This window comes from Bombus vancouverensis, chromosome 5, assembly GCF_051014615.1.
Source record: "Bombus vancouverensis nearcticus chromosome 5, iyBomVanc1_principal, whole genome shotgun sequence".
Lineage (NCBI taxonomy): Eukaryota > Metazoa > Arthropoda > Insecta > Hymenoptera > Apidae > Bombus > Bombus vancouverensis.
In genome coordinates this window covers 3233758-3256774 of record NC_134915.1, presented here as the reverse complement: position 1 = coordinate 3256774, position 23017 = coordinate 3233758, and the positions used below count along the sequence as shown (strand labels likewise).

Sequence of the window (23017 nt, the reverse complement as noted above, 5' to 3'; positions counted from 1 at the left end):
ATAAAATAAATGCTTATATAATGTTTATTTATTTAACTTTTTCCAAGCTGTCTGATAAACATTTTTCATATGTACAAATGGCACTGTCAGAGAATCTGATTTACATCTTGAATTACACTTTTACATTCACGTTTTGTCTCATTAATAGCATGTGCTTATTTTATGTGTTCTTAACTATAGAGATCATGATCATCAAATAAACTGACTTCATATTTACAGCTTCTTGAAAACTTAGTCTAAAAAGCTAATTTTTTAATTTATATATAAAGAATGTAAATTTAATTATAAAAAGTATAAGTTAAAAAATTTTAAACACTGTCGGAAAAATTTATGTCATTCTATGTCTATAGAATTATTGTAGATGCTTCTATAACTGAAAAAATACGAGGTTTTAAACATTTAATAAAAAAGAGAAAATAAATACCTATTTAAATAATCGTTGCGTTGTTTAAAGTACAGATTTTTATTTTTTTTTATTTTTATCTTCTATTTATATTTTTTTTTAATTTTTTAACTGTTTAATAGAAAAGAGTAAGAGGACGCCTGTTTAAATTAATTAAATTTTTGTATTCTTCAAATTGGACGTGCTGTTATTTTTATCTGAACATGATCAGGCTCTGATGAACAATTACAAAGTAACTAGCTTTGAAGTACATGTTGGTTTATGCCAACTTCTTCATCGTGCAACATGTAAATAATTGAGGACATTAAAATCCGGTTCATATAACTTCGCTGTAGGAAAAGTAAAAAACCCTTTACTGGAGAACCAAAAAATAAGCTTTTTTACTTGATGAAACATACGATTCAAAGTTTGACTCAATGGGATCTTATAGAGAATGCAGAGCAGAAGCAGTCGGATTATATTCATCTTTGGAGAAAGTATTTTTCAAATATAGATTTTTCTTACTGAAAATACTCAAACATTAAAACCATATTATATTATATTTTTTGCAATTTAATTCGTTTTATCTGACAAAAATACAAATCATTTGTATCATTTACTTTATATATTTTTTACCATATATTATTTACAATATATTTGCTATACAGGGTGGTTGGTAACTGGTGGTACAAACGAAAAGGGGGTGTTTCTACGCGAAAAAAGAAGTCGAAAATATAAAATAAAAATTTTTTTTAATTTTTTTTTTAATTTTTCCATCGGCACAACAATCTACAGTGTGATCCGTTATAACGAGACGTGATAAAGTGCACGCATACCGAGCGAAAATTCAAAGTCGATTTTCTCGAAAACAAAGCCTCAAACGAGAAATTTTCATTCTATATTTTCGACTTCTTTTTTCGCGTAGAATCACCCCCTTTCCGCTTGTACCACCAGTTACCAACCACCCTGTATATATTATTTGGTATACTACAATTTTATGTCAATTTTGTAGGTTGCCTATTTCCGTTTAAAAACGAACCAAAATTTCCAGATGATAAAGAAAGGAGGTAATATCGAAAATAAATACGTAATTACGTTTTCAAGGAGATCTCTTTCTGTTGCGAACATGCAAAAGGCGGTGAACATTTCCAATTTAATTTCAGCGAATGTTGGCAAGTTTTACACGTGGCAGTGCTTCCGCTAAGTTTCACGCAGCAAATCGTTCACAGAGAAATACAGAATCGTGTGGAACTGGTCATCGAAATTTGCAACATGTTTCCACTTCATACGTCGTATTAGGAACGATACTTATGAGATAAGTTCTGCAATATCGTTTGACAGGAAACATCAAATAGTCTTCTTAACTACATTAACAATCGCTCATTATACTTTGCACATGGCTGCTTGTAAAACGAGGAGACCAAACAAATTACGTTGCGTATGCAATATAATTAACTCTGTAAAGAAGCGACTAGGGCCGTAAAGCCCTATAGTTATAGTTGTGGCGGATGAAAAGAGAGTTGTGCGTTTCGTCCCGGGACTACCGGTGGACTCGTCAGTAAGGCTATGCCCGGTAGTCCCTGCCTTAGACATAGAGGAAGTCTCGCTAGGTACGGTATTTGTATCAATCGCTCGTATATTCGACCGCTAGCGAGTTAAACAGTCGTCGTAGCCCTCTAGTGTTGGCGGTTGATACCAGCGGATCGCCCGGGAGGTGTTGCGCCGCGTTGATGCCTCGACCTGTCGGCGTCCTGTTGATACCGATCCGCCACATAGTTTTTGAAACGTATCGATGCTTTTCAATTTAACTTAATTATATTAATAATACGAGAATATTTACTTCTTCGTTATTGATACGACCCAACCTGTAACCTTTTGTTTTTAATGTCACGTAAGCTACGTGGTCGCTAATGAGCCAAGTGGGTTGATGCAATTTAAACAAATAAGTAAAAATAAAATGAGACTATTTATTTTGTTAAAATTCAGCGAATACGTGTGAAAATAAAGAACGCGAAGATACATCTATTCGTTTAAATTCAAATTTAGAAATTAATGAAAATATTATTACTAAAGATGAAGGAATAAATTATGCACATTGTAACAAATTACAAACATGATCAATGTGATTATAAACAGGATCAATATATATTCATACATATCATATTTATCCATATTTGATACTGCATATTAGTGAAACATAATACCAAAAATTTTTTCCACTACCTTCAATCACTATGTTACCTAAAGAACTATACTTTCTCCCTCACACAGACGTGCACGTGTACACATATGCATTTTGTGGCATAACTTCTGTTATTCTTTCATCATCCCAACCACTTTTTCGATACAAATACAAGAAATAATAATATATAATATATAATAATAATAATATGCATACATAAAATAAATAATAGAGAAAAGTGTACAGTTATAGCGTGGTTTTCTCATATAGTTGAGAGTTGTTGAAAATAGAATCTAAGTGAAACAAAGACTCTACAAGATAAACGTTAACAAATATCTTATAACGAGAATTTGATTAACGCATCGTTTATAGCGCATTGTAACACTTATAACGGAAATACAATTTAGAAAGAGACTGTTGGCAGCTACTTTGTATGCTGAGTAGAAGTGCAACGGTATTTCATGCTAAACTGCCTGGCAGTTGCACCATAATACGTTCAATTTCCTTGCCTTTCGTTTTTAAACGTATTCAGTGCTCCTGCTCTTAGCATAAAACGCACGTTTATCGTTCTTAGAGTTCGCAGTTTTAAACGCACTTGAGTAGATTAAAGAGACGCTTGTATTAAAGGATCTACTATTTTTGAATCTGATAGGTTGTTTCCTTTCCACTTATCTTCACAGCTTTACATTTCATAGAATAAATAAATAAATATCACAAATACCACGGTCTATTTATTACTGCGTGTAACTCAAATTCGTGACGAATTGTTATCGGATCCGCTTTTGGTTTCTTAAAGCTAGAATTTCTGGAATGTTACACTATTACATATCTTTTTCTTACACTTCCCATTCTTCGAGAAACGCAAAGAACGACAATACCTACGTTAAAATAGCTGCGATTTATCAGTGTCAAAATATGACTTTTCACTGTTATTTTCAAAAACATACCTATTTATATTATAATACGTAGGTAAATCTATTATGTGCAACTAAAAGGATAACACAAATCCTGCTAATTCCTTTTTATTACTTAAGTATACAGGGTGGTTGGTAACTGGTGGTACAAGCGGAAAGGGGGTGATTCTACGCGAAAAAAGAAGTCGAAAATATAGAATAAAAATTTCTCGTTTGAGGCTTTGTTTTCGAGAAAATCGACTTTGAATTTTCGCTGGGTACGCATGCACTTTATCGCGTCTCGTTATAACGGATCTCACTGTAGATCGTTGTCTCGATGGAAAAATTTAAAAAAGAAGAAGAAATTAAAAAAAAATTTTTTATTCTATATTTTCGACTTCACCCCCTTTCCGCTAGTATCGTCAGTTACCAACCACCCTGTATATACGCAGATTCCCATCTCACAGGAAACATCGACGAAGACACACGTCCTGGACTGATATCCAGGTGATATCCAGGAACATAAACACCAGGTGTTCGAGAGAAGCAGGATATTCAGCACACGTTCGCTTACATTTAAATTCTCTTACTTACGTTTGTTTACTTATTTACTTCTTACGTTTCATACTCTTACGTTTATACTACACACGTGAAATAAACATAGAAATCACAAGCATAGTAGAAGTCTTTAATCTCCCTCTACCTTGAGCGTTAATTTCGTTCAAGGTTCGCGACCCTAATCGAACAGTTGCAACGAGACAGATGGCCATCTAGTTGAGAGGCCGCAACATAGAGCAATAAATGAGAGTATAGAGTGATGAAAGTATATTAGGGCTGAACAACAGATATTAATTATTTTGAGCAGCGAAAATCAGATGATTCGTGTCAGGAATTTTAAATTAGGATACAAGATTATTTTATGTAATAATTACATTATGTATTTCCGTAATTATATTATGTAAATATTATATGTAAATTAAAAAGGAAATAAGGATATAATAATAGGAAAAAAGGAAATAATAATAATAATTAAAAAAAAGGAATTAAAATAAATTAGGATACATAAAGTGATATGTAGATTCTTTTCGAATTTGCATTTTTTTAATAGACACCCATAGAATTTTATATGTTCTGAGAAAAAAACTTATTTTTAGATAGCTGTTATTATGTTTACGATGTTTCAATCTAAAATCTGCAAGTGAAATTAGAAATTATATTGTACCATCTTCTTCATATTTAATTAATCCCTTAGTATCTGATTCATGTGTATTTATTTTTCCTAATATGAACGTCTTACGTAAACAACATTCTGCGTAGGTACAAGGTGACAATACACGTGAACGAATAAAAGTAGCTTTAAATAGAAATTCACTTATTTTCGTACTTATCAATTCTATTCGATTTTTAATTAAAGTTTGGAGAAATAAATATGACACGTTGCTAGAAATGTTTATTTCGTTTCTTTGCAGAAAAAAATTGATTTATATCTTTTATCTGAACTTAATTTCTTCGACGTTCCGAGCATAAAACAAAGGCATTATCTGGCAAAAAGATCATCTTCTGTTATCAAAGGACTTAACACGATATCTTTCTCTGTCGCGTATAATCAACAAATTTGACAATAAGCAATAAATCTTTACAATTCTTTTAATTTTATTATTATTGCCTCGAACAGTCCAGCAGATACGAAGTATAATTGACAAGAAGAAAATAACATCAAGAGCCGTATATAGTATAAAACTGATTACTAAGCCTTACCACAATATTTCCACAATTATTACTAATTATTATTATACAAATTGCACACTGATAAAGACTTCGCTCTGTACTTTATTCCTCGTGGTTAACTTTGGCAGAAAAGTTATCACAGACGTGAGAATATTAAGTAGCTACAGTGGCACGAAATGCGAGATAAAAATCAAAAAGATGAAGAAAAGAAAAGAAAATCAATAGAACTGCAAATAACATAGATGACATTTACTTCTGCGAAAAAGGGAAATAAGCATTTTTAGTAACGTGTCATATTTATTTCTCCAAAGTTTAATTAAAAAACCAATAGAATTGATAAGTTACGAAAATAAATGAATTTTCTATTCAAAGCTACTGTATCGTCACCTTGTACCTATTCTGTCTACGGAAATGCGACAGAAAGTGGAAATCGATAAGGTTCGGTGAAACCGCCATGGAGTATCTGAATCTCCATGCATATACGGGGTGTCCTGATATACCTGACTCTGTCACCTTTAATTACTCTCTTATTTGTGATGATACGAAAAACGCATGACACGCCGATTCATATTCGATTCGTATTCAAACGAAAACACTGAAATACAAAGACACAGACACGTTTGCGTTTTATTGGCGATTCCTAATGTATCGAAATTTCGTGAGTTTACGCATTTCGTTGAAAGATGCGCGTAATAAACTAAGCATGCAGTTCCCAAATGCACGTAATAAACTTTGTATTATGTAAATTCTATTTTCAAGACTCTTGTACGCTGTATGTGTACATACTGTGGGTGAGCAAAGTATTCGTACGCTTTTTAAAACAGAATAAGTGTTCAAACGGCTTGATGTTTTTTTGATGAGTTAGAAGAATTAATTTACTATGATTTTGTGTAAGGAAATCGTTGAAAATGTTGCAGTTGAAATTGCGAAGAAGAAAGTAAACGTCGCCTTTTACAACTTTCTCATCTGAAATGAAAATTTAATCAACGCATTTTGAAGATTTATGCCAGTCATACAGGGTGGTTGGTAACTGGTGGTACAAGCGGAAAGGGGGTGATTCTACGCGAAAAAAGAAGTCGAAAATATAGAATGAAAATTTCTCGTTTGAGGCTTTGTTTTCGAGAAAATCGACTTTGAATTTTCGCTGGGTACGCGTGCACTTTATCACGTCTCGTTATAACGGATCTCACTGTACATGTCTCGATGGAAGAATTTAAAAAAAATTTTATTCTATATTTTCGACTTCTTTTTTCGCGTAGAATCACCCCCTTTCCGCATGTACCACCAGTTACCAACCACCCTGTATAGTAAATATATAGTAAATAATATATGGTAAAAAATATATAAAGTAAATGATACAAATGATTTGTATTTTTGTCAGATAAAACGAATTAAATTGCAAAAAATATAATATAATGTGGTTTTAATGTTTGAGTATTTTAAGTAAGAAAAATCTATATTTGAAAAATACTTTCTCCAAAGATGAATATAATCCGACTGCTTCTGCTCTGTATTCTTTATAAGATCCCATTGAGTCAAACTCTGAATCCTTTCCGCTTGTACCACCAGTTACCAACCACCCTGTATACGGGGTGTCTTGAAAATCATGGTACAAGCGATCGGATGATGATTGTACATGCAAAATTAAGTCGAAAAAGAAGAGTAATATTCTTTCGTTCGAGATTTCGTTTTCGAGAAAAACGAATTCGAAGATCCGTCAAGTGGCCGTATGCTGATTGTAAGTTTCCAGGTATCCGGCTATGCTCGCTGTACGTATTATACGAAATTGAAACATATCAGATGTCATCAAATCTCTAAGAAAGATGAATCACAATAAGACCCGAAAAAAATATTTCTCAATTTCGTTTTCTCATATTGGTTTGTATTTAAGTCGTTATCTACCTAAGTTCTGTTATGCGCGCATTTTTTTTTATCGAAACACGTTTGCTCTGCTCGTATTGTTATCGCTAGTAACCAAATACGCGCATTTGACGCGGCGTTAAAACCTATACGAAAGAGGAAAAAGCAAAAAGACATTCAGCGTGTCAATTCTGTCGATACTTCATAATCGATGAAATTTCAAACTCTCTGGAAACTCTTACATTTTTTTTTTTTTTTTATTTATTTGTTGAAATTACAATCAATTCTCGCGTTGAGAATTTTCAGTAATTTTTCTGGCGTGGCGCACTGACATGGCTGTTTATTTACAATAAGTTAATACTTATTATAGATAGGTATAATTTATAAGTATTCTTACATTTTGAATTTCGTTAGTGCTAAACTCATTTTCCGATACATCGGTTCGACTTGTTTTGCGACAACAAATGCCCGATGCGTCGGAAATTGGCGAACATTTTTCCGCGAATTCTCGTTGATCCTGCAAATGCCCAGCTTTTTCATTCGGCTGCATTCAGAAGCATTACAGCTCCATATAAAACGACATTTTACAAATCGGATCGCTTCTCACCCTCTTGAAACACAACAGATGATCCCGACGTTCGACCCTCGTTGTCATAGAGACCGAAGAATCAGATACGCGAGAGGGTGCGGCGACTATGCTATACATTCGTGGTAAACAGTGCGAAACAAAATTTTGAATAGAACCGGTGGCTTTCGAGGTTGCTGGGGAAACATCGAAGTTATCGTCCATTGCAATTATTATCTGTCCAAAGAGAGGATATGCTGTCAAATAGCATGTATACACAAATAATGTATCTAGCGCGATGATAATACGTGGATTATTTTAGCAGAAAATACACGTATGTATTTTGCAACGCGACAGGTTAATTAATTACTTATTTACGTAACTGAACACGTTTTGTTGAACGTTTCGAATATCAGCAACATGATGAGAGAAATATTTCATTGGAAATGCAAGAAATAATCTTCCGTGTGTTTTTTAATGTGTTGTCTCGGCAAATGGATTTTTTGGGAAATTTGTTTGTACCGTCGTATTACTCGTTAAAAAACAGAAAATCCATTACACCATTGCTCTGATAGTTTGCCAGATATTTCAGAGAATACGTTGTCAACGCGGAATTTAGAGAAAGAAAGTAGTGGAATATTTTCGTTTATATTATACAGGGTGGTTGGTAACTGGTGGTGCAAGCGGAAAGGGGATGATTCTACGCTAAAAAAGAAGTCGAAAATATAGAATAAAAAAATTTTTTTTTTTAATTTTTCCATCGAGACAACGATCTGCAGTGAGATCCGTTATAAAGAGACGTGATAAAGTGCACGCGTACCGAGCGGAAATTCAAAGTCGATTTTCTCGAAAACAAAGTCTTAAATGAAAAATTGTTATTCTATATTTTCGACTTCTTTTTTCGCGTAGAATCAACCCCTTTTCGCTTGTACCACCAGTTACCAACCAGCCTGTATATCTGTATAATATCGTAAATATCAGTACGTCATTTGAGTGACGTTCCTCTTAAATGGCACAAAAGTAATAAAAACATTTTTTAAGATCACAAGAATATGATATTCTTTTATTCGTTAAAATATTTACTCTACCTTATTTTGAATTATCTCAAAATTGTATAATACTAAATTACTAAATACATTAAAAGTTACATGTAAATACTACATATACGCAATTATAGAATAGAATATATAGTTATTTTCTAAATAAATTGTATATATATTTTATTCTATAATTATATATATATGTAGTACTTGCCATATATATATAGCTTTTAATACATTTAATAATTTAATGTATTTGCATGTAAATATTTTATGTAAATATTCTAAATGCATTATGTGCGTGTATATATATTCTATTTTATATTACATATATATATATATATCGGGTTAACATTAGAATTTAAGACGCGTAACAATTCTTCGTTTGAGTTAGCCATCGTTTTACGAAACAGAGATTATATTTACGCGAATATACAAGATTTTACAAAATATTATGAATAATGAGTTTAATGTATGATAAGATTAACGAACGATAAGTTTAACTAATGATTAGATTAAAGAGTAATAAGTTTAACGAATAATAAGAGTAACGAATAATATGTCTTACGAATAATAAATTTAACGAATAATGAGATCAACGATTAATAGGTTTTACGAATAATGAATTTAATTATCGCTATTAACAATGTTCCTGGGTTCAAGCGAATCCACGGTCAACGGGATAACTCTTTACTATGCGTAGAATAATTTTAAACACAAAAAAATACGATTGCTGAGACACTCGGTAAATTGCTCGATGTATCACTTTCCAAGGCAATCACACGAATGAATATCTGATGAAAATCTTTTTCGCTGTACGACTGCATTTGTTTGTTATATGCTCGCTGGAGGCATCGAGAAGGTTCCAATCGCCGTTGCTAGGCAGTTTCTGTCAAGAGTTTGTTGTATACTCTTTGGAAGCATCGAGAAAGATCCAAACGCCGTTGCTAGGCAGTTTCTGTCTGGAGTTTGATTCCTAATACAACGTGTGTCCCATTATATCGACATCTCCAAAGTACAATTCTATGTGATTTCTAGGGAGAACTATACAACCGATCCACACCTTCGTCAGGCAAAACGTTTATCCCGTGACCGTGGCTACGTTCCGCGACCAGTTGTCACTTCGAACACACTTTCGCTATCACAAATATCGAACAATTACAAATGACAACAATTGCTTAATTACAGCTATGATAAAATCTAGGCTAAAGCATTAGAAGACTTTCCCAAAATTGTAAAGGGAAGGCTCCGGTTTTCCTTTCATCTCCGACATATATATATATGTCGGAGATGAAAGAACAGCGGAGCCTTTGGAATTTTGGATAATCCCGCAACATTGTAACCTAGAGTCTACTATAGCTGTAATTGAACAATTGTAGTTATTCAACCCGATTGTAATTGTTCGAGAGTCGTGATAATGAGCTTGGGCTCGAGGCGACAGTCAGTCGCCGAACGTAGCCGCGGTCACGGGATGAACGTTTTGCCTAACAAGGTATGGAGTAATTCTATAGCTCTCCTTAAAAGAAATATTCGGGGCGACACGAGACAATAAACATTCCAACGGTTTCTGTCCCGTGGCTCGCCACGTGCAGACCCTATTCTTCGAGTAAGATGATTGCCAGATGTCGATGCGTCTCCGCAGGACATGTTCGGCTAGCCCGAGAGCCCGTTATAAATCTTAAGGTTTAGTTAACTAAGTCCTTCAAACAGACAAACAGTCTTTGTCCCAACTACGGGAAGATAGGGGAGACATATTTTTCAACGAGCGGCGTCTCCCACTAGCAACTTTCCCTCGAAGGCGGCTAGCATCTTTTTCTAACCACCGATATGGAGATTGACCAATTAGCAGCAACGTCAATTTCCCTTACTTTCTGAACGAAAGCTTTTCTCGACGAATCCGATGATCTCGTATCCTTAGACACACCCCATTATAGTTTTCCTCTGTGGCATCATCGGGACGGGAAAGGCATTCTCGTTCGCGATCTCACTGATGAAAGGAGTAACCCTTTACGACCAGTGAATATCACGCATCCGACTTAGATTTTGTGAGTACGTTCATCTATCATCCCGCCGACCGCGGATTCGTTATTGAACCTAGGATCATTGTCATTAGTTTCTCAAGTGCCTAACTACCACGGTTACTTGTCCGGCTCTATAATAATCGTATTTGCACTAGTCAATGTCTTCTCTATTGCATAACGACAACGTGTAACCCAAACGAAGATTCGTTTCACGCCCCTAACCCTAATTCTAATGTGCGCTCCGACATATATATGTCGGAGAAGGAAAGACAGCGGGATCTCCCGTCCGGAATGTTGGGACAAACCCAGATACACTAGTCCAAACTTTCACTATAGCTGCCCTTAAGTAAAAAAAATAAGAAATAGTCTTAATGTTCCAATCTGACTTTATGACGATGAGTCTGGGCTCGAAGTGACATGGCAGGTCACCGGACATAGCCACGGTCCTGACAGAGGTATGAAATGATTATATGGCTCTCCTTGAAACAAAGATTAACCCGAGAAGCGGGGACAGGAGTATAATAAGGGCAGCCTCTTTTGGATTGACGGAGTTAGTTAGTGAGTCGTTGGACGATTGAGTTATCGGGAAGTTACCCGAATCGAGTAGCACGTTGATACGAGTCCTCCCGTGGACCGTGGATTCGTTGTCGAACCTGAATTCGCTGTCACCATCGTCTCGACCATCCTATTGCCATTACTCGTAGCCTCTGGTAGTGTCCACATTCGTATTGATAGAGATTGGCTACATTCGCGACGGTAAAGTAAGTGAAGGTTCATCGAACGCCCAAGTGCCAACCTGACTCCGACATATATGTAGTATATATGTACCATACATATTGTCTTTTTAACATATTTAGTAATTTAGTGTGTTCAGTAATTTCATGTTGCCCTTAATGTAATTACATGTTAATAAATAAAGAATTGTGTATATTTATTGATTTTGCCTGCGCACTGAAGCAGATTCTTGCTGGTTAAAAATACCCCTGTTGTGTCAAATGTCTGTCAAAATTAATTTCATAGAAAACATTGGCAAAGATATAGCATTATTTTATTTTATTTACTTAAAATTTATAAATTGTACTATAAATTTATTTACTTAAAATCTGCCTTATTTAGTTCTCTTCGATATTTTATCCATACTCATACGTTATACTACCTGCGAATCTTTTAACGAATAGGCTAAGAAATCCTTCTACAATGCAAAACAACGTTCGAAATAAGAGATACATTTTTAAGGATGAAAAGACTTGTGCTACCTCTTCCTAATCTAATTCCTATCCAGTGAGAACATAAATGAAGAACATAGCGAATAGCGCAGGAATTCTCGCAATTAGCTGATAATTTATTCGGCAAACCTAGCAATAAATTCATCTGCTAAAAATTATTCTTAGCTTTTACAAATTAGAAAGCGAAAAATATCGCTGAATTCTCTGCGTGCGTATAAATTCAACGCGCTGGAAACATTTAGAGATTGTAACGCAATTGCATACGCCTTACATAAACAGCGGCAATTTTTAATGGTCTTATTTCTCTCCTCTCCTTTCGTTAAAACTTCACCGACCGCTGGCGATTCAACAGCATACGCACGTCCGACCGGCAGCTCAGGCGCAGATTCTCCCTGGCGCCGGCTCTATTTCGGTTTAGACTCTCCAATTCCATTCTTTTCGCTCATCGCGAACGCTACGTTTTTCAAATTAGTATAAAACTGTGGAAGCTTACAAAGCAACGCAACTGACGCGACTGAGCAAGGTACCTTAGTACTAAATAACAAATTACTGTTCGATTAATGAGAAAGATCGTCGGCGACAAAAAGCCGATTAATAGGCTATCGGTCGGTAAGCGTTGGCGACAAAAAGCCGATTAATCGGCTACTGGTCCGTAAGCGTTGGTGACAAAAAACCGATTAATCGGCTACTGGTCGGTAAACGTTGACGACAAAAAACCGATTAATCGACTACTGGTCGGTAAGCGTTGGCGACAAAAAGCCGATTAATCGGTTACTAGTCGGTAAGCGTTGGCGACAAAAAGCCGATTAATCGGCTACTGGTCGGTAAGCGTTGGCGACAAAAAACCGATTAATCGGCTATCGGTCGGTAAGGTGTTAATATTCAGAGACTTGAAAAAAGGAACAATTCAACAGTCCCCTAAGAACACTACAGAACCAACAAAGGTAAAGGACAATCCGTATTCGAATAACTTTCTATGAGTACAACGATAAGGTCGCTTTACGTAACTTGGATTTCCAAATAAAGCGGTGTCACATTGCACTGATACGAACTTGATACACGCGTTAGCTATATCGCTGCCGTAACGTATTAAAACAGGTAACCTTCTTTTATTTTTAGCGCACGTTTTATGCACTCGGAGTATCTCGCAAAAAAAATGAAAATTCAGTTCTTGCTTACATGGAAGCGTTAATGCTGTTAGCCAGGAGGTACATTTAAAAAAATGTCCTTTCTAATCCGATTTTAAATGGGAAATTTTCAACCAGTCGATGAATTACGTTTGTAATTTTTGACTAGTCAATGAATTATATATACGTAGGAAGAAAATATTTCCACAACGAATCTAGCTTTCTAGTTATGAAATTCTGCAATATTTTCGCGGCATCGAGTCCAGCAAAATTGCAATTCCGAAAGTTCTAATTTCACATATCGATGCAATTTATCACTTTGCGAAAAGGATGCTTTGCTCATGTCGCATAAGAAAATTTGTACATTTACTGTATGAGAGATACGAGAGACGAATATTCGAGAAAACTTGTCCCGACATCTGCGAGACATTTAACAATCAAAGTTAAAACAGACTTTTAGAAGACTTCCGAGTATTACGTCTCGGCTCGTCAATTTCCTTATTCGTCCATACAAAAATCAAAAGCGAAGAACAGAATAACAAACTGGAAAATTATCCAAGTTAGGAGAGGTCAGGAAAAATCTACGGAAGTTACGTAGATGATGTTTATGAACGGTGAAACGTTATTGTTAAGATTAAATATCGCGCAAGTATCACGGATATTGCATGCGAAAAATGTTCCGTGAATATTTCAGGAAACAAAAGAAAACGCATATTATATAGAAGAGTAAAAAAGAGATACAAAAGCACGATAAATAAAAACACGAAAAAGAAGTAATTTTCTTAAGAGTGTCAACATTTAATCTTCGTACATAGTTTAAATAATTTCAATAATTTAATTACCTTGTAATTTAAATAATTAATATTTAATTTAAATAATATTAAAAAATAAAATAATTATAGTTTAAATAATTTAATTACGTAGATATTTTAAGGAACCTTAAGCATAGAAAATTCTAATTTCCGCCAAAATTTAATCAACTGAACGTAATCGAAACTTTCTGCCAGTTCGCCAATATGAACGAAATAATGCTGCAACGAGTCGGTATATTAAAGGATGGTTTATTGTTCTATCGTGAAATAAATCTCACGGAGTTGATTAGCAAAGCAATATTGTCGAACCTTTTCGTGTTAGAATTAAGAAATACAACGACGTATATCTTAAATAATCTTCACGTTAATTTCACGTTAATATCGGATTTCATTTTAATCGTACACGTGGATCGAGGATGCGATAAATTAGTCAAAGTGCAAAAAGATCGAACATAGATGGGGCAAAGATTATAATCTGTTAAACTGTCGCAATGTAAATGTTAATTTCGAGATAAAAGGCAATCAGTAAGCACGAATTGTTTTACAATGAGAATTCTTCCAATGAAAATCGGACTAACGTCCACTGGAATTGTTACGTTTTTTGTTGCCGTACGAGTTAGTTAATTTCAGTTTCACGAAAATCTAATGTTTCCAGTATTCCAAAGTTGCTGTGTGCAAGTGTATAGATCTATTTTTTGCATATTAATAGATAAAAATGGTTCGAAAGTCGCGTTTCCATACCTTGGACTTAAAAAAGAAAAATAAAACACAAATAACGTTAAAATGATTGTGAAATCAATAAACAGAAGAAGTATAGACTATAGCTATCGAAATAGAATGATATACAGAGTGGTTGTAACTGGTGGTACAAGCGGAAAGGGGGTGATTCTACGCGAAAAAAGAAGTCGAAAATATAGAATAACAATTTTTCGTTTGAGGCTTTGTTTTCGAGAAAATCGACTTTGAATCTTCGCTCGGTACGCGTGCACTTTACGTCTCGTTATAACGCATCTCACTGTAGATCGTTGTCTCTATGGAAAAATTAAAAAAAAAAAAAAATTTGTATTCTATATTTTCGACTTCTTTTTTCGCGTAGAATCACCCCCTTTCCGCTTGTACCACCAGTTACCAACCACCCTGTATAAGTAGAAAGAAGTGTCCGATATTTTATAATTGAAAAATGACTGAAACAGGAGCCTCGTCGAAAAGAGACATTTATTACGCAATGATCTAATATTAGAATAATTGGTCGTATTCGGGCGTCGATACCGTGCGATTCTAATTTGATAAAAGGTACGCTAAAAACGAATTAACTTTAAAATTATCACATAACTTTTGAACGTATCATGCAGAAACTCTGGAAGTAAATAGTGCGCTGTTGTTAGTACCACTAACTTAGTAGTCTCGTGTTGCCATGCATACATAACTGATATTAATTAAAAGTTTCGAGAAGTTCCTGTTTACAAAATTTTTCAAACTCTTCTCTATGTGAACTAAAACTCGCAGGTTAAATGATTTATTTATAATAACGTAGTAAATAAAGGTAGTTTTATTTACAAATTAATTTTTCTGCTAATTTACCTGTAATAGAAGAATATGTTTAAAAATTCTCTCTGTTCTGATAATGTTAGGTAATCGTCTACGCTTAAGATTTTGTTTAAGATTTTTAAAGAAGAAAGTGAGAATCGACGTCCTTGTTCGTATTTATATTATCAATGGACAGATATAAATAACGTTATCTAAGAAATAAGTACCCTATTTGGTTAATTAAAATGCAAATAATAATCGCAAATAACGTATTTAACAAAATAACGTGTTAGAGATAAAAGAGTCGATTTCCTACAACCTTTTATAGAGTACATATTCCTAAAATGTAGTTGTGAATAATTGTAAAATATTTGTAAGGTATGTATCTTACAGCTGTAATGCGAGAAATCAAAAATAAAATTCAACAGTTAAAGGGAGAGCAAGAAGAAGAAAGAAATGTAAAAATTTCTATTTTAATGAACTTATTTTGCATTTAGAATTAAACCACGTTTAAAGATTTAATTTGTTCTATCGAGAACATTACGCGTTTTAATAATACGTGACTACCGTGCCATAAGTTATTTAATTAAACTTCTCTGTAATTTAGCAAAACGCAGCAGAAAAAGAAGGAACAATTTTAATTAGAATTTACCATACTCATAGTTGACGATACAATGCAAAACATTTATACAATCTACAATACACAATTAAGGCAATATACACTTTTATCGATTAAAATATAATTATTTTTTAATTAAAATCCTGTCTTCTTATCAATGATAAGCGACACGCAGAATCTATCCGATAAATGCCAAAATTTACACCTACATAAAGATTACATATATTCTACTAAAAAGAACCAATGGAAAAAGTTACGCTTATCGTTAAAAGTATTAAAGCATTCGTGTTCAACCTAATCAGGGTTATGCACCAAATGCTCTCATTTGGTACTCCAATAATGGAAAGTATATGCCATGAAATTCAAGGTGAATCGATCGAGGCCTTAATACGTCCGAATTATTTAATCACATTAATTTTAATCAAATTAATTAATTAGGGTGTCCTAAATAACTTTGACGTTGCCATTTGAACGAGCACACGGCTGATTAGTTTGAGGACAAAAAAGAAATGATATACGCATGACACACAATACATGGTTAAGCCTATCACATCGATCGTCCACTTCGTTGCTGACCAGTGATAGCTAAAGTAAATGTCAAATCCAATTTACGTCTTTCGATTATTTCCATCTTAATTCGTTTTCGGGAATAGTTAAATATATACAACTAATAACCAATATATATTTCGTTTTCTATGTGCTTTAATTTTCGTATTTAAATTAAGTTGTTTATTAATGCGTTAGCTCTACGGAGCAATATTTCTTCTAAAACCGTATTTATTTTATGTATCGAATTATTTCACATGACCTTTATCTATGTTATATGTGTTTAATATCCTCGAATTTGAATTTAATTCAATAATACTTCTCCAAGAAACTAACCTTTCTAATATTTTTTAATATTACGAATTCATTCTTATTTCCTAATAAATATTAAGTCTGTTATAAATATCATAAATGTGAGCAGGCTATTTGTGAAATCAAGAAAATTTATAAAAACGTAATATTTCTATGCAAAAAAGAACCCCAAAAAATTTAACAAGTATCAGAATCTCATTACTCCCATAATTCCATGTAATCAACTAACGGTTTTAAATTTGCCCTCCCTTTTATTCATTTTTATTATTGGGATAATATATTTTATATTTCAAACGTTAAAGAAATGCAGACATCACGAGTAGAGACACGATTAATTGTTAAGTAGGTTACATGTGATATGCATGTTCATAAATTAATGTACAAAGAAAAATTGGATTTCTAAAATCACATGGACCCTCGTACACTTGTAGCTCATACAACGATCTCATAAAGTTTCGAAAGAAATGTAATGAGTACACAATCGCGCAAACTACTTAACTTTGGACAACCTGTCCTTAACAACTGTCGAGATATAAACATTTACGCGAGAAAAGCTTCTTATTTCATAAAATGAGTTACAGACGCTGCCAAGCCCCTTATTACAAGCTTAACCAAAAGGGAGGTAACTCTCGTCTCATAAGAGTCGAAACTTAAACGTAGAAAATATAATTGCAAGCCACAGAAACACTCACTCGTCAATTTCCTCCTCTTCTAGTAGAAGACTCATCTTTTCACTTGCGTGACTTTATTCACTGTAGGTGTCGACTCGAAGAACAAAGTTCAACTCAATTTACTGTAGGGGTGTAGTCCTTTCGATGATCCTCCGCAGGACTATACTTGCAGAGATGATAACGCTGTCGTACACGTTGCGCGCGCGCTCTTTCTCCTCACCGCATCAACATCCTTTTCACAGTGTGACATTTTCGCCTTAAGAGAATGACGTGATGTTTGAAAATGCGCCGCTAGGCGGCCCGCTTTCTCATTGGCGCACGTAGTACGGCTACATTTTTGTGCGCCAATTACAAATCCCTAATAACTCACGGCTAATATATAAACTGCGGATTTTCATGCACATGCGTACTTTTACAACGCTAATTAAATAAACGAAGTCTAAGTAGAAATCTATTACATCCACTGGATATTATAATAACTATTATACTTTGGATATTTTGCACTTATATTTTTATATTTTTGCATATTATGTGGATTTTAGCAATTGTGAATTTCCTATAAATCTGCAGTTTACTAATATACTACCATTCTGTTTATGTACGAAGATGATTTGATTATATCACGTACTTTAAACAAAATTTATGTAACATGTAGAACATATATAGCATATAGTTAAAATGCTGCATAAAATGTGCTTGTTAATCACTTCTTACACAGATATAGAGATTAGAACATTATGTTATAAAATTTTATCTCTTTTTCTTATAAAAATATCGTTACATTAATAAAATGGTAATTTTTGAACTTTCAAAATAAAGATGCTATTATACACTACTTATTATTTGATATGTAAAATGTTATCTACTTTTTAAATAGCAAAATTAACTATTCAAATCAGTGAATGATTAAAGGAATTATTGTTAACCAGTTTAATAGATTCAAATAATTAGAAACGCGAATAACTACTACTTCTTTTCGTCTAAATTTAATTAAATTCGTTAATTAAATTAAATTCGTTGAAATAATTCCTTAAATAAGAAGTGGTATAGTAATTTATAATAAATAAAATGAATAAAATTTCTATTCGATTTGATTGTTATGTATTATAATAAGATTATGTAAAAAGCGGTAATAAGAATTTCACAGTACATTCTTGAACGAAAATATATTTTTTTTAATAAACGGTAACAGCTCTTACATAACGAAAACAAAATATAACTTAATAAACTTTAAATATAACTTCTTTATTAGGGTACATAATTAAACACTTTTTCCATATAAACAGGATCAGGGATTATTATTTTACTCAAGGATCACTATATTTTCAGGTAAATATACGAGGTAAATGCGGTATCATGCATCGATATTACTGTCACAAACTGCGTTTATTTTTATCATTAATGTATATTATTTATTATAAATAAGTTAGAAACATTGATTTCATTTTGGGCGTGGTAGGTGTTTACATTTTATACACACAGAAAGAATACTCAACATATTATGCTTTCAGAAAAATGTATACTTTTGACAAAAAATGATTTACAAATGAACTATAGCCACAAATTTGCGCGCCACTCGCACATTCTTGAATCAGGCGAAAGAAAGCCTGTTCGTCTCAATCAATTTTTATCTTTTGTTAAAATGTTTCATGCATTCTGCATACATATCATACATCTAAATTCATTCTCTCACTCCCATTCTTTCTCCCTTTCTCTCTCTCTCTTTCTTTCTCTCTCTCTCTCTCTCTCTTCCTCTCTCGCTCTCTCTCTCTCTCTTTCACCGCTCTCTCCCTTTCTGTCTTCCTTTTTCTGACTCTCATCCTCCTCTGCTCCCTCCATTTCTCTCTTTCTTTCATTTTTACTACCATTTGTCTCACTCTGAATACACATTTATTTCTTCTCCCTCACTCTCTTTAATCACACACTCTCACTGAAAACCAAGCAGTATTATTAATATTATATTATTATTAATATTATTATTATTAATATTATTATATTAATATTATTATTACTAATATTATTATTATTATTCAATATTATTTGTTATTATCTCTTAATATTATATTTTATTCAATGTATTTATATATTTTTTCTTTCATATAAACTCAGTGTTTCAACCAAAGTGGGTATGACATACGCTGCCCAGTGTGCGTGAGGTGTTAGCTGTATCAGGGTTAGACATTCAGGATATATGTGTCCAGACGTCATACCCTAATTCACTGATTTGACCAACACCGTAAAGTTTATTGTGCAAGTACTCTCTAGGTTTGTGCAAAGCAGTTTCTATCACCTTTATACAAATATTCTTTCGGCAGAACATCAAAAGGTGGCACAAACAGCAGTTAATTGAACCATTAGAGAATACAAGCAGTGGGCAGCGCGCTAGCCAGCATGAGCGAGCGCAGGCAGTGAGCAGTTCATACATACATACACTGTAATCTGGATACAATGCGAACTAGGGCCATACGTTCTTAAACCATGTCCCTAGATGCGCGATGCTGTGTTAATAAGCGAGGGCCGGATGAAAGGAAAACCAGTGTTGTAATTAAGACTTTTACGTCGTTCGTAAATTGCAGACTTATAACTGTATGGTATGAGATCGCAGCCCTCACGTTTTTTACACAGCCTACGGAGAAAAAAGACAGCAGAAGAATCTGCAACCTTTCACCTCCTAAATTACCTAAAATCACATCAAACAGATGTTTTCTAATAATTTCTTAATATTGAAGGGTGGTAAAGTTTCCTTCTTGTTGGTTTTATGTTGCTTTCTTCAATGCTAACCTATGTTTCATTTTATATATTATATATAACAATATTTATACGATGAATTATGAATTTGAGTCACATGCAGAAAGAACTTTGACTTGCTTCTGGCACAGATAAAAAAACACTTTGGCTTTTTGCATCTAAGAAAGGACTGCAATAAAAACACCACACTAGTAAATGGCACTAAAATTGCTCTCACTTGTGTCACCGACTACTTGTGATTAAAAAGCATTTGTCCTTCTTCTCTTCAGTTTCTTGCTGAGATCTCTTGATTTGAGATGAACACTTGGACAGACATTTTATGGCATGGCTGCACTCTATCTTATACGTTTATTGATGTGTTGCTCGTGGTATTATTATATAAAAATTAGACGATTACGCAGTCAGCCAGGCATGATTGACTAAACTAATCTATAAAAAGGTAATAAATTCAACAAATAGAGTACGAAACTAAATCAATTTGTTGGTATTGACAGTGAGAAGGTTAGGAAAGAACGTATAACGCTCAGATTTAGGTCCATATTTGTTCATCGCTGTTACCTCCGTTATAAATTTTACTAATCAATAGTTGGTACACTTGTAATGGAGCAGCGACAGTACGCTGATGGCACCACAAATTACTGTTCATTTTCTGCCTTTTTCGTCTTTCCCATTTCTAACTTAACAGAGTTCACACTGATACCTTGGTCAGGGTATAAGAAAAATTCTTGAGTCCATCCTGAATTTTGTGTATTGCCATCTAAACCAAATTATATTCTTTTAAGTTTAACTGCAGAATGGTGTCTTTCACTGCTGCAAATACAAATCTGATGTTTTCTGTATCTGTAAGAGAAAAGAAGTGTAAACATTTGTAATTTATGAACTTGAACAACAATAATGTAGTTAATCAGTTAATTAAGCAAAAAGCATTAGTGACCATTAAAAATCGTTTAGAAACGTTGAAACTTTGAGTAATTAATATCTTTCATTGAATAGTAATACAACAGTATATGAAAAATCAACTTACCCTTAAGTGAAGGGTGAGAATAAATTTGAAGTTCATACACATGCAACATGCAATTTTTATCTTCTATGTATAAAAATTCACAAAAACACTGACACATATATGATATAATTTATATTATAGGAATCATTAAAGAAATTAATTATATTGCAGAATGATATATTTAAATTAAATAACTGAAGCACATAAATTTATAACAATCTCTATAATCCTTATCACTGACAACTGAACATAACAAATTAGAGAAGTTACAATTAATTGCAGAAATTTTATAAAAGTATATATAATAGAAAATAAAGCTATATATGTAATGCAATAGTTATCACATGCCATTGAAGAACAAAGTATGTTCCACACTCCCACAAACGTGAAATATACACTGCTTGAAACAATTAGGGGACTGCTCTTACAAAGTATTCTGTTACATCGATCAAGCAAATAGAAGTAAAGAAATCTTCCAGGCTTGATATACTGAAATGTTACTCGTATGATTCTGTGATAAGAATTGACTTTAAGATAATAATTAAACAAAAATGTACAGACACAAAAAGTAGGTATAAAGATCAAAATGAGTGGTATATCATCCTTTAATTATTTTCAGCAGTGCGTTATTGTTTTACACATTTAACTGTGCTTTGTTAAATGAATTACAGAAACCTGTTATTGAAAGAATGCATAACATTCTTTAGTAGCATTTTTTAAAATAAAATAAATTTGTTTAACTAAATTTAGAAACTTAAGAAATTATTACATTATGATCAAACAGTATGTGCAAATAAATATGGTTTGTATAACCCATGCATTAAAACTTTGTGCAGAGCATAGTATTCCTTCCAATGACCTTGTAAGTTTAGCACTTATGAATTAAAATTAAAACCAGTTATGAAATTGATCATACTAATCTAAGTTCTGTTATATGGTATTCTGCACGATTAAAATATATTATATCTTATGATAACTGTTTTGAATTTCGTTAATTAAATAAAAGTACTTTCTTTTACTAGTGAAATAATATGGTATTACTGAAAAAAACTACTTTACTCAATCTGTAATACTAATAAACCAAATATTTTTTTTACTATGTTTCACTGCATTTCACTTCAGTAACAATTGATTATTATTGATTATTATTGTTGAAATAATTTATGCGTGAACAATATTATGCAGGGAACAGATTGGCAGTCTCAAAATTTTGCACACAGAATATGTTACTCTATTATTACATCTGACTTTCCAACACATGACTAAAGATTAATAGTCATTTTGTAAAAAATCTGTATATATTCGCAATAAAAGAAACACATTAAAGATCATATGTAAATGCAAAAATTGTCCTTTAGGCAAGATTAAATTCTTTAAGTGCAGTTTGCATAATTGTATCTTTAACGGCACAAAATACAAGCTTAATGTTTTCCGTGTCTGATGAATAATCCCATAAGCGCAGCATGCAATAATAAACCACATTTTAATGTTAATATCAATTTAAAACAACAAATCAGACAGAAAATCAATCCAATAGTATGTTTAGATTATTAACTATGATGATTAATAAACATTCAAAAAATAGGTAATTAAGAAGTTTTTAAAATTAAATTGCACAATAGTATTAGTTTTTGACACTATAAAATAGATTGATTTTCCTGAAGTAAATAACCATTAAGATAAGAATTACGCACCTGCTGTAGAATATAGGCAACATGCAAATTATCTTACACAACATACATAATGTTAAGAAGC

At 33.1% G+C, this 23017-nt stretch overlaps 2 protein-coding genes across 9 annotated transcripts in view; both read right to left on the bottom strand.

Annotated features, from left to right (window-relative positions):
* LOC117159863 (uridine phosphorylase 1) overlaps positions 1-17777 on the bottom strand; it is a 48619-nt gene extending 30842 nt beyond the window's left edge. The window contains exon 1 of one of the 2 annotated variants that reach the window (XM_033340040.2): positions 17533-17777. In XM_033340040.2, the coding sequence (XP_033195931.1) occupies positions 17533-17567 (35 nt within the window). In that variant the 5' untranslated portion in view covers positions 17568-17777. Of the gene's footprint in view, positions 1-13510; positions 13518-17532 lie in introns of those variants that run through there. The other variant, XM_076618343.1, reaches the window with a different exon arrangement.
* A 1101-nt stretch (positions 17778-18878) lies between these two features.
* Galphaq (G protein alpha q subunit) overlaps positions 18879-23017 on the bottom strand; it is a 65568-nt gene continuing 61429 nt past the window's right edge. For 3 of the 7 annotated variants that reach the window (XM_033340091.2, XM_033340086.2, XM_033340087.2), the window contains one exon: positions 18879-21099. In XM_033340091.2, the coding sequence (XP_033195982.1) occupies positions 21017-21099 (83 nt within the window). In that variant the 3' untranslated portion in view covers positions 18879-21016. Of the gene's footprint in view, positions 21100-22430; positions 22700-23017 lie in introns of those variants that run through there. The other 4 variants (XM_033340089.2, XM_033340092.2, XM_033340090.2 and 1 more) reach the window with 2 other exon arrangements.